This window comes from Canis lupus, chromosome 31 (assembly GCF_003254725.2).
Source record: "Canis lupus dingo isolate Sandy chromosome 31, ASM325472v2, whole genome shotgun sequence".
In the NCBI taxonomy this organism is placed as follows: Eukaryota; Metazoa; Chordata; class Mammalia; order Carnivora; family Canidae; genus Canis; species Canis lupus.
In genome coordinates this window covers 36,936,711-36,950,475 of record NC_064273.1, presented here as the reverse complement: position 1 = coordinate 36,950,475, position 13,765 = coordinate 36,936,711, and the positions used below count along the sequence as shown (strand labels likewise).

At 47.2% G+C, this 13,765-nt stretch overlaps 1 protein-coding gene across 2 annotated transcripts; it reads right to left on the bottom strand.

Moving 5' to 3' along the window:
- Positions 1-525: 525 nt before the first annotated feature.
- Positions 526-13,174, bottom strand: NDUFV3 (NADH:ubiquinone oxidoreductase subunit V3). Of its 2 annotated transcripts, XM_025462082.3 has the most exons (4): positions 13,030-13,174; positions 11,196-11,316; positions 3,030-4,163; positions 526-752 (listed from the first exon to the last, which is right to left on the bottom strand). In XM_025462082.3, the coding sequence occupies exons 1-4, from the start codon at positions 13,075-13,077 to the stop codon at positions 601-603; spliced, it is 1,455 nt and encodes a 484-aa protein (XP_025317867.1). In that variant the 5' UTR covers positions 13,078-13,174; the 3' UTR covers positions 526-600. The 2 variants fall into 2 exon arrangements, with proteins under 2 accessions (XP_025317867.1, XP_025317868.1); XM_025462083.3 differs by lacking the exon at positions 3,030-4,163.
- Between the last annotated feature and the right edge of the window lie 591 nt (positions 13,175-13,765).

Genomic DNA, 13,765 nt, shown 5'->3' with positions numbered 1-13,765 from the left:
GGCGCGTGAGTAACGTTATCATGAGTGTTGGAAGGTTACTCAGCCAACCCAGAAACTGTAGCTAAAACAGCGCAGAGTCCACCATGGCCATCTGGAAACAGTGCTGCTCTGCTGGGCCCTACAAAACTTCCACGGCTCCCTAATCCCACTGCTGAAAACTTCCCTGAGTTTACATCTAATCCTGAATTCAAGTGAACAAAAGGATTCTGTTCAAAGTGCTAGAACTTAATGTTACAATTCTTTTGCAGTACCATAGTTAAAATCAGTAAAACTCCTACTTTCGCTTTATCGAGAATGTGTTCTACCAAATTAGAAGTTATTATTACATTTATTAACACTTAGCTGGTAAGGGAGACTAACATTAAACTGACCAGGGACTCGACATAGTGGGATCACAGTGATGGAAAGTGCCTAGAATTTTCTGAGGTTCTGGCTCACGGGAGAAAAATCCCTTGTGCACAGATGTTTCTAAATGGGTGTTAACTAATTCACCGTTTCCCGTAAAAGGGACACTGATTATACATGTCAGGCCTCATGGCTGGAGCGGATTTTATTTCTGTAGCCCAGACACCGATAGGTTTACTCTCTCAAGGGGAGAGCTCAGTGGCGAGGCGACTCCCGACCCGAAGAGGGCTGAGGCATCCGGTACTTGGACAGGTCCAGGTTGAGGTCTAAGAAGGTGTACGGGGTGTAGTCGTGGTGCTGGAGGTTCCTGTACGTGGTGTTGTCGAATGGCTCGGCTTGAGCAGGCTCTGTGGGGAAAAGCAAGGCCGTGAGAACACGGGACAGGAAGCACCTCTGCAGGGCTCAGCTCACAGACACCCGAGCATCTAGCATCTGTCACATACAATCTGCCTGAAATAATAAACTGTCTAATTAGAAAAGAAAAGCCCGTGAAAGCAACAGGATCTTCAGAAGCAAAATAAAGGAATTAGCTGAAAATGGATTCTGAAACACAAAGCCTTAACAGTGGGAGCAACATGATGGTTTTTACGAGATGTCTTAACACCTTACTTCATACACTTCTAGATCCTGTACTTTGCAGAATTTTGAAAATGCCTATAACAATTATGGAGGGACTTTCAGGCCACTTAAAGATACAGGAAAAAAACCTGATCTATTAGAAATCTGTCTTATAATAGAAATAAACCACTTATAGAAAACAATTTTCAAAAGCAGAAGCTTAAGTGAGCCTTCTACTAGGTCTCTGGGTACAAGAAAATTAGACCCTGTTTTAATAACATTAATACCAACTTAAGGGGAAATGGAAACAAGGTGTATAGTTTTCAACTTTTTCTGAAAAAGTTGTTCGTATGCTTTAGATTCAGACTAAAATATACAAACTAGATTTTATTTCTTTACGTGAAAAAGAATGGTAGTCGAAGAACTAAAAGTGTGTGGTTAAAAAAAAAAAAAGTGTGTGGTTGAAGCAAAAGAAATATCGCTCTCCTGCCACGTCACATGCAGCGTAAGGGGATGGGAGGTGCGGCATGTGGGGCGGCAGGTGGAGGGCGGGGTGAAGTGCCTACTGATCCTGGGCTTCTGCCATCGGGGCTCTCTCAACTCCTACTTGAGCTACACAAAAAATAACCTAAATAGTGCCCCTACTTGAATTCATATCAAAGCTTTGTTTTTCATGTGTTTAGTTGTAGTAAACAAAAATGATGTCTTATTCAGAGCTGACACCTTTCCAATCTCAACGAGCAGAGACTCCCCATGGTGTAGGCACATCTTCAAAGCAAATACAGGGAGCGTGGTTACTGAAGGGAAATGTGGGTTCAGAAAACTCATATGAAAATCAATCCCGTCAGGGGACAAGAAGCCAGGTGGCAGGAGCTAGGACGACTGCTTCGGGACACCCACACGTGGGCTGTGCTCCAGGGCGGTGGTGGTTGTAGCCTCCAAAAGGCACAAGGAATGTGGGAAAAAGAACACACCCGTGAAAAATTAGAAGCAAATTGTTTTCAAAATGGTTTGCAATGTGGACCCTGTCGTCGTCCTAAAGGTTTAGGTATTCCTCTCCAATTTATGGCAGGATGAGTGCAACAGTAGGCTCAGGAAATGCGGTTCTTGGGTTCTTGACCAGTCTGGAAACTGCAGGCACTTTGCATATTAATGAAAGAGGGAGAAAACGGAGGGAAGGAAACACAAATTCTGTCCACATAACACAACCAGTAACAACAATTAGCACGTAGTGGAAATCAGGCAAGGGGAGGCTTCAGGAGGACTACAGAGCCAACAGGAAGGGGCTGGGTTTGTTAGTAATGCATTTTACAGATATTCTGCGGAGCCAGGCTCTGAACCCAGAGCCCTCCCTTACTGCCTGGCCACCGCCCACCTACAGCACACACCATTTCTAAACTTCAGGGCACCGCCAGACGGTAGCATAGTAGGAATAAAACACTAAACGTTTATGACCGCGAAGTAGCCCTTCATAAAAATTCAGTATAGAAAAACAAAGCCACCCATTGTGTATTTTGGGGAAACCAGAGAAGGAAATGTCATCCAGTGGAAAGAAGACTGAAGCTGCTCCTGGCTGTCCCTGTGTCACTGACTGGTCTCTCTCCTAACATGTGGATGTCCCCTCGGACCCGAGGAATCTAAGAGCACTGCTCAGTGTAGCCGCCCAGAAGACCCTCCCAGTGGGGGTAAGCACGGCCTCTGGGGTTACACAGGACCCCTTCCGCCAAGAGGAGGCTCTGCAAGTTCACCAAACGGACACGTGGACAGCCTCCGAGGACAGCCTCCGAGGCTAAGGGTGAGGATGTGAACTGCCCGAGGGCAGAAACGGCACTGGTTGTGGGCTGGTGGGGAGTGCCCAGGGCACACGCTTCCAGTGCAGAGGAAACATCCAGGGCCCCGGGGCTGTGCCTAGGCTGTGTGTCATCACAATTACGGCCGTGGAAGGGGGCAGACTTCTCCTGCGGGGTCTGACTAACTGGAGCATGTCTTCACCCTGCAGGGGCCTCCAGAGGCCCGCCACCCGCACAGGAAAGGAGGTTCTCAAGAGGGCACAAGGGAAGGTATACCCGGTGTGTTGTCCTGCTCTTGCAGGCCTGGCATCGCGTCTTCAGCCGTCCCGTCCTTCCCCTCAGGCTCCAGACCTGTGGTCTTCTGCTTGAACACACCTGCATCAGGGGCAGGAACTGGCTTTGGATGTTGCAGTGGCGTCTGACCTTCCAAAATCTCCTCTTTAGCCTCCAAGACTCCTCCCGTTACCTGCTTCCCTGCATTTTCCTTGTCGGGTAGGGGAAATGCCACCTCCCTGTCACCTTCCAGTACTTGCTTTTCAAAATGTCTTTCTCTGGAATCAGGAGATGCTTGCAGCTGTCCTGCCTCTTTGGTTCTTTCTGTCGATTGCCCAGCTGCTGGGCTGACATCTGGCTGTGTAGACAATCCTGACTTTGTGGGGTCAGGGAAAGTTTTTTTAACTTCAAGTGGCTTTTGGCTTTCTTGATCTTTTTCACTTGATCTAAGTATTTTCTCCATTTGTTTTTCCTTTATATTTTGCTTCACAATCTCTTTATCTGCTTGTAACTTGGGGGTTGTAGCTTTTGGTTTAGCATCTTTTCTGTCCTCTGATGGCTTCACGGTGGGCCCTTTCTTCTTTGCCTGACGGGGCCTCTCTGAAGGGCTGAGATCTGGCTGCATTTGCTGTGACCGGATCTTCTCTCTTGCTGCTGTTGCAATTTTGGAGGCTCTACTTTCAGGGGAACGGGGGGCCTGTGGTGTTGGAAGCCCTTCTTTGCCCCTGCTCATCATCTGAGGATCAACCTTGGAGGCATCACCCTCCTCGTCAGACTCTGAATCCGAGGAGGAGTCTGAACTGGAGGAGCTGGACGAAGATGTTGAAGATGACGAAGATGATGATGAATCATTTGTCCTTCCTTTGCTCTCCTGAGGAACTTTTGAATCCGAACCCTGTTTTCTGAATGGAGGCAGAACTTTTTGAGGAAACTCTACCAAAGTCTTTCTTGATAAAAACTCTGGAAGCCCTTCATCTGTGAATGGCATGCTATCATCGGGACTGGTGCTAGGGCTAGCTACCACCCTGCCTCGATTCACAATTGACGGGTAAGAATTGGGTGAAGACAAGTTTTTAGACAATTCGGCTGCGGTTGGGGTGGCGAGTAGCCTGCCCCTCTCCTTTCGTTCCACTACATCTAGGAAATGGCATAAAGAGGAATATTATTTTCAATATTTTACAAAACAATCTAAATTCATCAGTAACTCACAGACATTTTATTACTAACAACTTGTTATTATAAAATCTTCAATGTACTCATCCTAAGAAATGTTTCCTGGGAATGCACTTGTAGGTCAAAGCCAAGCCACATGACAGACAACAGTAAGAAATGCAGATGTTTTTCTTTGCAGCCAAAATATTTAAAAAACAGGGATTTTTACCAACAGAAGTAACAAACTTGTCTCCACTTTTGACAATGAGGGCTTCTTTGATAATTTTTAAACGATTTCATCCAAGTTTCAAACAGTTAGGCTATAAAGAGATTTCTAAATGACTATTATACATTTTACAAATCGTAATTTCTTAAATCTTTACAAAGATCTTCAAAGATTAAGAAAGTCATTCATACTGGATGAACCTTAACCTTATGAACAAAACGGCAAAGCAGAGCAGGGACAAGAGCCTCATTTGTATCTGAGTGTGCACATACATGTGTGAGTGCTAGGGATCACTGAGTGGGGATGATGTCATACAAATGAACATGCCCTGAGTGGAGGAGAAGTCCTTCAAAATCACAAGTCATCTGGGGGCTTCTTTAGCCAGAGAAAAGTTTAATGACCAAAAAATTCTAAAATAACTTGATGTGTCTATCACTGGAAACAACAGGTTTTAAAATGGGGGGAGGGGAGAAGAGTACTAATATAAAACCTTGCATTTTTTTTAGACTCAATTATTATTTTTCAAAAATATTTTGTTTGAGGGAAAAGCAGAGTGAGCAAACATGAGCAGGGGTAGGGCCAGAGTCAGAGGGAGAAGGAAATTCCCCATTGAGCAGGGAGTCAGACTCAGGGCTTGATCCCAGGACCCCCAGGATCACACCTATTACCCCCAGTTCCACCCCCACCCATCTCTCTACCACTTCCACCATTTCGACCACCCCCTCCACTACTACCTCCATCACCAACCCCACCAACCTCCACCACCACCTTCACCTCCATCTCCACCAGCACCATCAGCAGGAGCAGTAGTACCTCCTCCATGCCATGTGATTCCGTGGCTACATGCCAGTCCAGAATCTGCATTCTAAATGCGGAGCAGGTGCCGAGGCAGCTAACTCTCAGAACTCACACAGAGCTCTAGGATCATGTTAAACCTAAAAATGGGACAAAGGGGGGGCGCCTGGGTGTCACCCAGGTTAAGCCTCTGCCTATGGCTCAGGTCATAATCTCAGAGTCTGGGAATTGTGGGGAGCCTGCTTCTTCTCCCTCTTCTCACTTGGGCTCTCTCTTGCTGTCTCTTAAATAAAATCTTAAAAAAAAAAAAAAAGAGGAAAAGAGTGTACATGTACTGAACTTTCTCTCAGCTGTACCTAAATCAGCTCAGAAATCCCTAGTGGCCCCCACAACCTCCTAGCCTGCTCACCTGTATCATTCATCCATGTTTATGTGGGGTCAGAATTTTCCGAGAATGAAAAGTTAAGTTAAAATAGGCATATCTTATATATGCTGCTTTGAATACAAAAATTACAATGCCTGAATCTTCCAAAAAGTGCTGTGGAGGGCAGCCCAGGTGGCTCAGTGGTTTAGCGCTGTCTTTGGTCCAGGCATGATCCTGGAGACCTGGGATCAAGTCCCACATCAGGCTCCCTGTGTGGAGCTGGTTTCTACCTCTGCCTCTCTGTGTCTCTCATGAATAAATAAATAAAATATTAAGAAAAAAAAACAGTGCTGTGGAGATTTTTTAAATTGCAAATAAGTTACCAAAACTACATTATAGGTTGATTTTTATCTATTAAAAATGAAAAGAAGGGCAACCCAGGTGAATCAGCGGTTTGGCACCTGCCTTGGCCCGGGGCGTGATCCTGGAGACCCAGGATTTTTTTTTTTTTTTAATTTATTTATGATAGTCACAGAGAGAGAGAGAGAGAGAGAGAGAGGCAGAGACACAGGCAGAGGGAGAAGCAGGCTCCATGCACCAGGAGCCCGATGTGGGACTCGATCCCGGGTCTCCAGGATCGTGCCCTGGGCCAAAGGCAGGCACTAAACCGCTGCGCCACCCAGGGATCTCCTGGAGACCCAGGATTGAGTCCCATGTCGGGCTCCCACCATGGAGTCTGCTTCTCCCTCTGCCTGTGTCTCTGACACACACACACACACACACACACACACACACACTCTCTCTCTCTTAAGAATAAATAAATAAAATCTTTAATAAAAAAAAAAGGAAAGAAAATTTCAAATGGGATTAACAGTGGTATCATTTAGAAATTCTGTTTGAAAAGAAAATTTCTGTAATACGTAATAAGAATGTTTTAAGGTTTCTTTTTTTTTTTTTTTTTTTAAGGTTTCTTTTATTCATGCTAAATTACTGAAGAGTTCCACAGAAAGGCTAATAGACTAAAACATAGTAATGCTTTTTTAAAAAATTTCAAAATATTATTTAAACTCTATTAATTAACATATAATGTGTCATTGGTTTCAGAGGTAGAGGTCAGTGATTCATTGGTCTTATATAACACCCAGTGTTCATGACATCACGTGCCCTCCTTGATGCTCATCACCCAGCTACCCCATCCCCCCAGCCCCTGCCCTCCAACAACCCTCTCTGTTTCCTAAGGTTCTTAGGCTTTGTCTCCCTCTCTGATTTTATCCTGTTTTATTTTTCCCTCCCTCCTCTGTGCTCCTCTGTTTTATTTCTTTCTCTGACTGATGCATTTTGCTAATTTTTAATGAGAGCCAATTTCTGACCCACTGCAGCAGGGGCCCAGTGTCCTCTTGTGACTCAGAAGGAAGCTGCCACAATGATCTGGAGCTGCCGCTAGTAACTGCTGTTCCAGAGTGCCAGGGTGCAGATCACGTCTGCATTCAACCGTGCAGAGCAGAATGTCGTCACCGTGAAAACAGGCTCATCATGCAGAGGAACAATGGCTTTCCCTTTATGACCTTACCAGTCTGTTTTCATGAGGTCCCTTACTTTCACCTTGAGGCAGGATGCCCATATACTCTATGTTTTAGTTTGATGCTGACCTTCCTTGAAAAACAAGTATATGAAAACACCACACTACCTAAGTTAAGTCAACCGAGGAGGCACATCACACTGCACAAGTCGAAGACTTTCCTGGACTGTTTCTACTCTGTCAGAGACCATACAAATGACCATACCAGCCTACACACAATTAAGGGCTATGAATACCAGTAACAGCACCGGGACAAGTCTTACTGCTTCTCTATTTCTTCTCAAAACAACTTCCACATCCCAAATCTTTTCAGCTCAGTTGAAAAGTGAGGGCATGACCTTCAAGTTTTTAGTGGTCTCCTGATTAAAGCTTTTATTTATTTATTTTCTTTTTTAAAGATTTTAAGTGGGCAGCCTGGGTGGCTCAGTGGTTTAGTGCCGCCTTCAGCCCAGGGCCTAATCCTGGAGACAAGGGATTGTGTCTCACATCAGGCCCCCTGCATGGAGCCTGCTTCTCCTTCTGCCTGTATCTCTGCCTCTCTCTCTCTCTCTGTCTCTCATGAATAAATAAATAAAATCTTAAAAAAAAAAAAAGATTTTAAGTAATCTCTACACCCAAAGTGGGGCTCAAACTCATGACCCTGATATCAAGAGTCGTGTGGTCTACCTACTGAGCCACCAGTGCATCCCTAGCGGCCTCCCTATCAAAGCAAAAATGATGTATTGGTGTTTGAAATAGATTAGCTATCTTAGAATTCTTTCATATCCTGTCACTGGGTCACAAAACTAATCTTGGAAACAAAGCACACTCCAAAACAAAGGAATATTTTGACGACATGAAAGAATACTCAACTTTTACATGCTAAAACTTTTTTTTTACATGTACAGAACTATAAAGTGTTGTTTTTTTTAATGAATACACGAGAATCAAGATTTTTTTTCCAGAGGCAAGACAGTACAGTGATTAAAAGTACAGATGGTGGGGCCTCACTGCTGGGGTTCACGTCTCGCTCCACTACTGACCTATGTGTGACCTCAGGCAGCTCATGGATCTCCTCCCTCTACTTTCTCATCCATAATGCAGGGTTACTAATAGTATCCACTCACGGAGTTCTGAGGACCAGATAAGATAATATATGGAGTGCTTGGAACAGTGCCTCGCACTGTTGGTTAGAATTAAATACAACAAATCCCTATTTCCAGAGATTTCTCACTTTTCAAGCTGAAGTAAGGACTGGAAATGGATAATTAACTTTGGCTTCTTGACAGATTCTTTAAAAAGCAACACTGGAGTTAGTCAATGATTTAGTACTGATTGTTGCAAAACAGCCTAGTGCCTAGATTCAAAGTAACATCAAAGTAGGGGAGGTAGGGGAGCCAGGGGAGCCTGGGGAGGGGGGGAGGGGCGGCTCAGTGGTGGCTCAGGGGTTTAGCGCCGCCTGCCTTCCGCCCAGGGCCTAATCCTGGAGTCCCAGGATCGAGTCCCATGTCGGGCTCCCTGCATCGAGCCTGCTTCTCCCTCTGCCTCCCTTTCTCTCTCTCTCTCTCATTAATAAATAAATTTTTAAAAAATCTTAAAAAAAAAAAGTAGGGGAGTCAGGCGCTTCTGCAGGAGGGGGGGCTACAAAGAGACCCTGGATTCTGGTTTCTGCACTGGGGGCTATCCTCAGGAAGGAAGCACGTGCTACCAGAAGCTGGAGCTCTGGAGGGCAGAAGGCAGGTGTTCTGTAACCTTGGGGTCCTGCCTCTAAGGCAGGCACTGACTAGAGATGTGAGCACACGGGTGAGTGCTTAGCACCCTGTGTGCAAGCTTCCACTTGAGCTTCTAAAGCCCCTGAGAGTTGACAGCGGTTGACCTGACAATGTGCCACTAGCAGGCAAAAGGCATTTCAGCGTCCGACACTTAACCAGTCTGAGGCCTGCATACATGTCAATTTAGAAGTATTCTTTCTTTTCTTTTTTTTTTTGTGGGGGGGGGATTTAGTTATTCATGAGAGACACACAGAGAGGCAAAGACACAGGCAGCGGGAGGAGCAGAATCCCTGCAGGGACCCCGATGTGGGACTTGATCCCAGGACTCCGGGATCACGACCTGAGCTAAAGGCAGACGCTCAACCACTGAGCCACCCAGGCGCCCCTCTTTCTCTTTATACAGGGATTGTAATTATTTTGAAATGATGAGGCACAAATGCAATATGTCTTAAAAACAGTATGGTTCAGCATTCTGTCTTCCTACCTGAAAGCACTCTATGGTGGACACGACACAGACACACATCTCATGCCGGCCCTGCTCAGGCAGGGAGGAACTGGTTTCCAGGGGCAGAAACTACACAGGCCCAAGGCCAACTCCCAGGTCAGTGTTCCTGTCTCATGCCTGCACCCAAAACTGTCACATGACCAAGTGCCCTATTCCACTCACGTAGCCACTAGTCCAGTTTCATAAATCTATGATGTAGGATTGCAGAGACAAGACTAAAAATTCACCAAACGCAGCGAGAACATTAGTGATGAGATGCAGCCAATCAGCAGTAAACACTGAAAGAATGTCAAAAATGTGCCGGGCATAATACAGAACTGAACTGACAGTCTGGTTGTAAACATTTTTTAGGAGTGATCAAGGTACTGTGGCTCTTTAAAAAAAAAAAAAAAAAAGAGTCCTAATTTTTAAGATCTCTATTTAAAAACATGAGGAAGAGAGAGACAGAACACTGGATTTAAAAGTGAGGCAAGGGACACCTGGGCGGCTCAGTGGCTGAGCATCTGCCTTTAGCTTAGACTGTGATGCTGGGGTCCTGGGATCAAGTCCCACATGGGGCTCCTGCAGGGAGCCTGCTTCTCCCTCTGCCTGTGTCTCTGCCTCTCTCTCTGTATATCTCATGAATGAATAAATAAATCTTAAAAAGAAATAAAAGTGAGGCCAATACAGACTGAGTTACACAGAACAGAACATTCTGAGTCAAACAGAATTAAACTGAGCTGAATTCAGGCCTCCAGCAATGATGTGCTTAGGGCATGAAAGGCAGTCGGGGGCCAGCAATCCACAATGGGCCAATATTCTGAAACCTACCAGTGCTTTTGTGTGCACACCAAGAAGCGACAAAACAAAAAAATATCTAAGTATTTTTAAATATTTAAATATTCAAACAGAGGAAATGATATTGATGAAAATAAGATAAATTCAACTTACCATTCTGAACCACATATGAAAATCAAGGTTTGCAGAGACTGTACATATACATCTTCACTTTTTTTCTTTTTTAAGATTTCATTTTTAAGCAATCTCTACTCGCAACATGGGGCTCGAACTAAACCCTGAGACTGAGAGTCATGTGTTCCTCTGACTGAGCCAGCCAGGCACCCCTGTAAATCAGTCATTAGTAAGGAATCGGGAGTAGAAAATAAAATTCCCACAAGAGAAGTATTTAAAAATATACTGTTGCATTTTCTATTCTCTTTCCGTGAGGATATGCTACATTGGTATTTAGGAGGAAAAAAAGTAAAAAACAGCAATAACAGTCAAAATGACTATGGAAAGAGCTGGACACAGATCAGATATCATGCTGCATCAAAGTGAGTTGTAATGGAAAATGGTGCCTGCCCTAACTCCCTCTCTACTGTCATAAGAGGATGCCTACAACCCTGGGCTATGGCCAACCAGAGCCCGGGAGGCCACATGTGAGTTTCAGAGACAATGAGAAAAGCCACAGTTGGGGGAAGCAAGATGGGGTTCAGAGCTACCATGGGAGTGTGGGCTACAGTACGATACTAGGGCGATCTACGCACCCCAGCCTTTGCCCTCTGTATCCCCTTGCTATGTGTTAGAGTAAGGCACTTAGAAAACAGACAAAACTGGTTTGGGGCTAAACACCGAGTCAAAGACTGTTTCGTTACTGATGTGTTTGGTCTAAAATCTGCATGGATTTTATTTCTGATTATAATCTGGACACTGCTGGAGATGAATCAAATTATGTGGTCAGTAAAACTTTTCATGCTTGGAAAACAGACTTATTTATTTTGCATTATCTTTCCCTTATGACTATCATTAAAATCTTACTTTTTGGTGGACTTTGCTTCTTGGGATTTGGTGGCAGTCCCTTTTCGCTCTTCCCTGATTCTGCACAGAGAGAAACCGTGGAAGCAAGTCCTCGAAATACTCGTGCTTCGAGGAGCATAATCTGACAGAAGAATGAACAAATATGGACATTTTAGGGTAACATCACTTAGGATCCATTACAACATAGAAATACTACGTGCATCCAAATGGTATATTGTTATCACCATTTCCATAACGTGTATTACAGAAATTTGCGAAAATACAAAAAAAAAAACACAAAAACAAAACAAAACAAAAAAAAGGAGCTGCAAGAAAGATAACCACAGGACAGTCACTATTAGCTATGTAACTCCAGGAAAACGTCAAAACAGCTTCTCCCGTGCACACTTTTTTGTCGTCCCCGATTACCTGTTAGCCAACACAATACCGATTCTTTTTGTAAAATGTTTTCCTGTACTTACAAAGCTAAGTAGAAGAAATACTATCTGGTTGTTAACAATGATGTGGATAAATAATGATTACTCCCAAACTGTTTACAATATATCATAATTGGGCGCAGCCCGGGTGGCTCAGCGGTTTAGCGTCGCCTTCAGCCCAGGGCGTGATCCTGGAGACCCGGGATGAATCCTACGTCGGGCTCCCCGCATGGAGCCTGCTTCTCCCTCTGCCTATGCCTCTGCCTCTCTCTCTGTGTCTCTCATGAATGAATAAATAAAATCTTAAAAGAAAATCATAATTGGAAAACAAACTATCACTGATAACTCACCGAGCATGTATTTACTAACAGCTATTACCTGCTGGGCACTTCTAGAAGCTGGATATAGATACAGCAGAGGGGCCTCTCCTTTATATGCAAAGAGGAAAATGTGTTTTCTACGTTTATGACTGCAAGTGCATGCCTCTGTGTATACATGAAAGCTCAAACAACCATTTGGAATCAGGTTTGTTTGTTTTTTTTTCTTTCTTAAAGGTTTTATTCATTGATTCATGAGACACACACAGAAGCAGAGACTTAGAGGGAGAAGCAGGCTCCTAGGCAGCCCTGGTGGCCCAGCGGTTTGGCGCTGCCTTCAGTCCAGGGCGTGATCCTGGAGTCCTGGGATCGAGTCCCACGTCGGGCTCCCTGTAGGGAGCCTGCTTCTCCCTCTGCCTGTGTCTCTCATGAATAAATAAATAAAATCTTAAAAAAAAAAAAAAAAAAAAAAAAAGGGAAGCAGGCTCCCTACAGGGAGCCCGATGCAGGACTCGATCCCAGGACCCCGGGGTCACGACCTGAGCCAAAGCCAGATGCTCCACCACTGAGCCCCCAGGTGCCCCAGAACCAAGTGTTTCAAGGACTAACTGAAATAGACCCCCCCCCCTCCGACGTCTATACTCCACTTTGCAATGAAGAGTTGGTGCTTTTGCAGCGAGAGACATCTAAAAATTTAAATACAGTGAAACGGCTTTACGTTTTTTCCCTCCGGGTTAGAGGAAAGCCCTCCCTTCCTGTTTTCACAGACGGATGGGGTCAGGTAAGCGGGCTTCCCCGGGGCTGCCGGGGAGGCGACCAGGTCAGCCCTCCTGCCTCCCCCTCCCGGCCTACACGAGAGGTGCAGACGCCGTGGTTGGCGCCCCTGACACCTGGGAGCCCTCGCACCTGCCCGCGGCCCGGCCCCGCCCCGCACGCCCCGGGCTCCCCAGGTGACCGGGGTCCTCCTCCAAGGGGCCGTGGCCCGGCCCAGGCCCGCCCCTCCGCCCCGCGCCCTCTCCTGCGCCCCGCATGCGGGCCGACCGCCCACCGGGACGGCTGGAGAGGCCGCCACGCCCCGGCCCTACACGGGCTCCCCTTTACCTTCAGCGCCGCGGACCGTCCTTCCCGCAGCAGAAGCGACGCCGCCATGACGGTGACACCGGGGACGCCCGCACCAGGGCCTGGCCCGGCTGCGGTCGCACCCGGACTGACGTCACCACAGCGCGCGCACCACGGGCCGCGGGCCCGCCCCCTGCGCCGAGAGCACCAATCACAGGCAGGCAGAGGGGCGGGACGGGGCGGGGCCGAGGGCTGGAGGCTGCCGGCGCATCCCGGCATCCCTCGCGGCGCCTCAGGCCACGCCCCCGGGCGGAGCTGCCAATCACCGGCGGGGCGGGGCGGGGCGGGGCGGGGCGGGGCGGGGATGGGCGGAGCCAGCGCGGCCGCCGAGCGCTCCTGCGGGGTCGCGGTCTTGGAAGCGGGGCGCAGCGTGTGCTCGTGTCCCTGCGCCCGGCAGCCCTGGTTCTGCCCCCGAGCCGTGTGTGCTGCGCTCGGAGCCCCGCGGCGCCCGGTCCCACCCGGTCCGGCGATGTACACGCCGTCTGCAGCCTGGGGCGGGACCCTGGGCGCGCTCCGGGCCCGGGACTGCACCAGGGCCGGAGCTCGGAGGGTCAGAGATGCACGCTTTACTTTACCTGAACGTGCATGGCTGGCAGTGCAGGCAGGTAGCCGAGCTCCCGGCCCCCACCGGCCCCCGGCCCCCACCTCTGACTCCACTCCATCCAGGCGGCGTACATGCGCAGACACCCTTCCAGAGGGGACCCTGGAGCCCTGCCAA

Coding starts and splice junctions, on each gene's coding strand:
- NDUFV3 (XM_025462082.3), bottom strand. CDS start 13,077: ATGGCGGCGTCGCTTCTGCTGCGGGAAGGACGGTCCGCGGCGCTGAAG. Junction 4,164..11,195: donor GAAGCAAAGTCCACCAAAAA/GTAAGATTTTAA, acceptor GCCATTTCCTAG/ATGTAGTGGAACGAAAGGAG. Junction 753..3,029: donor AGAGCAGGACAACACACCGG/GTATACCTTCCC, acceptor TTTTCCCCACAG/AGCCTGCTCAAGCCGAGCCA.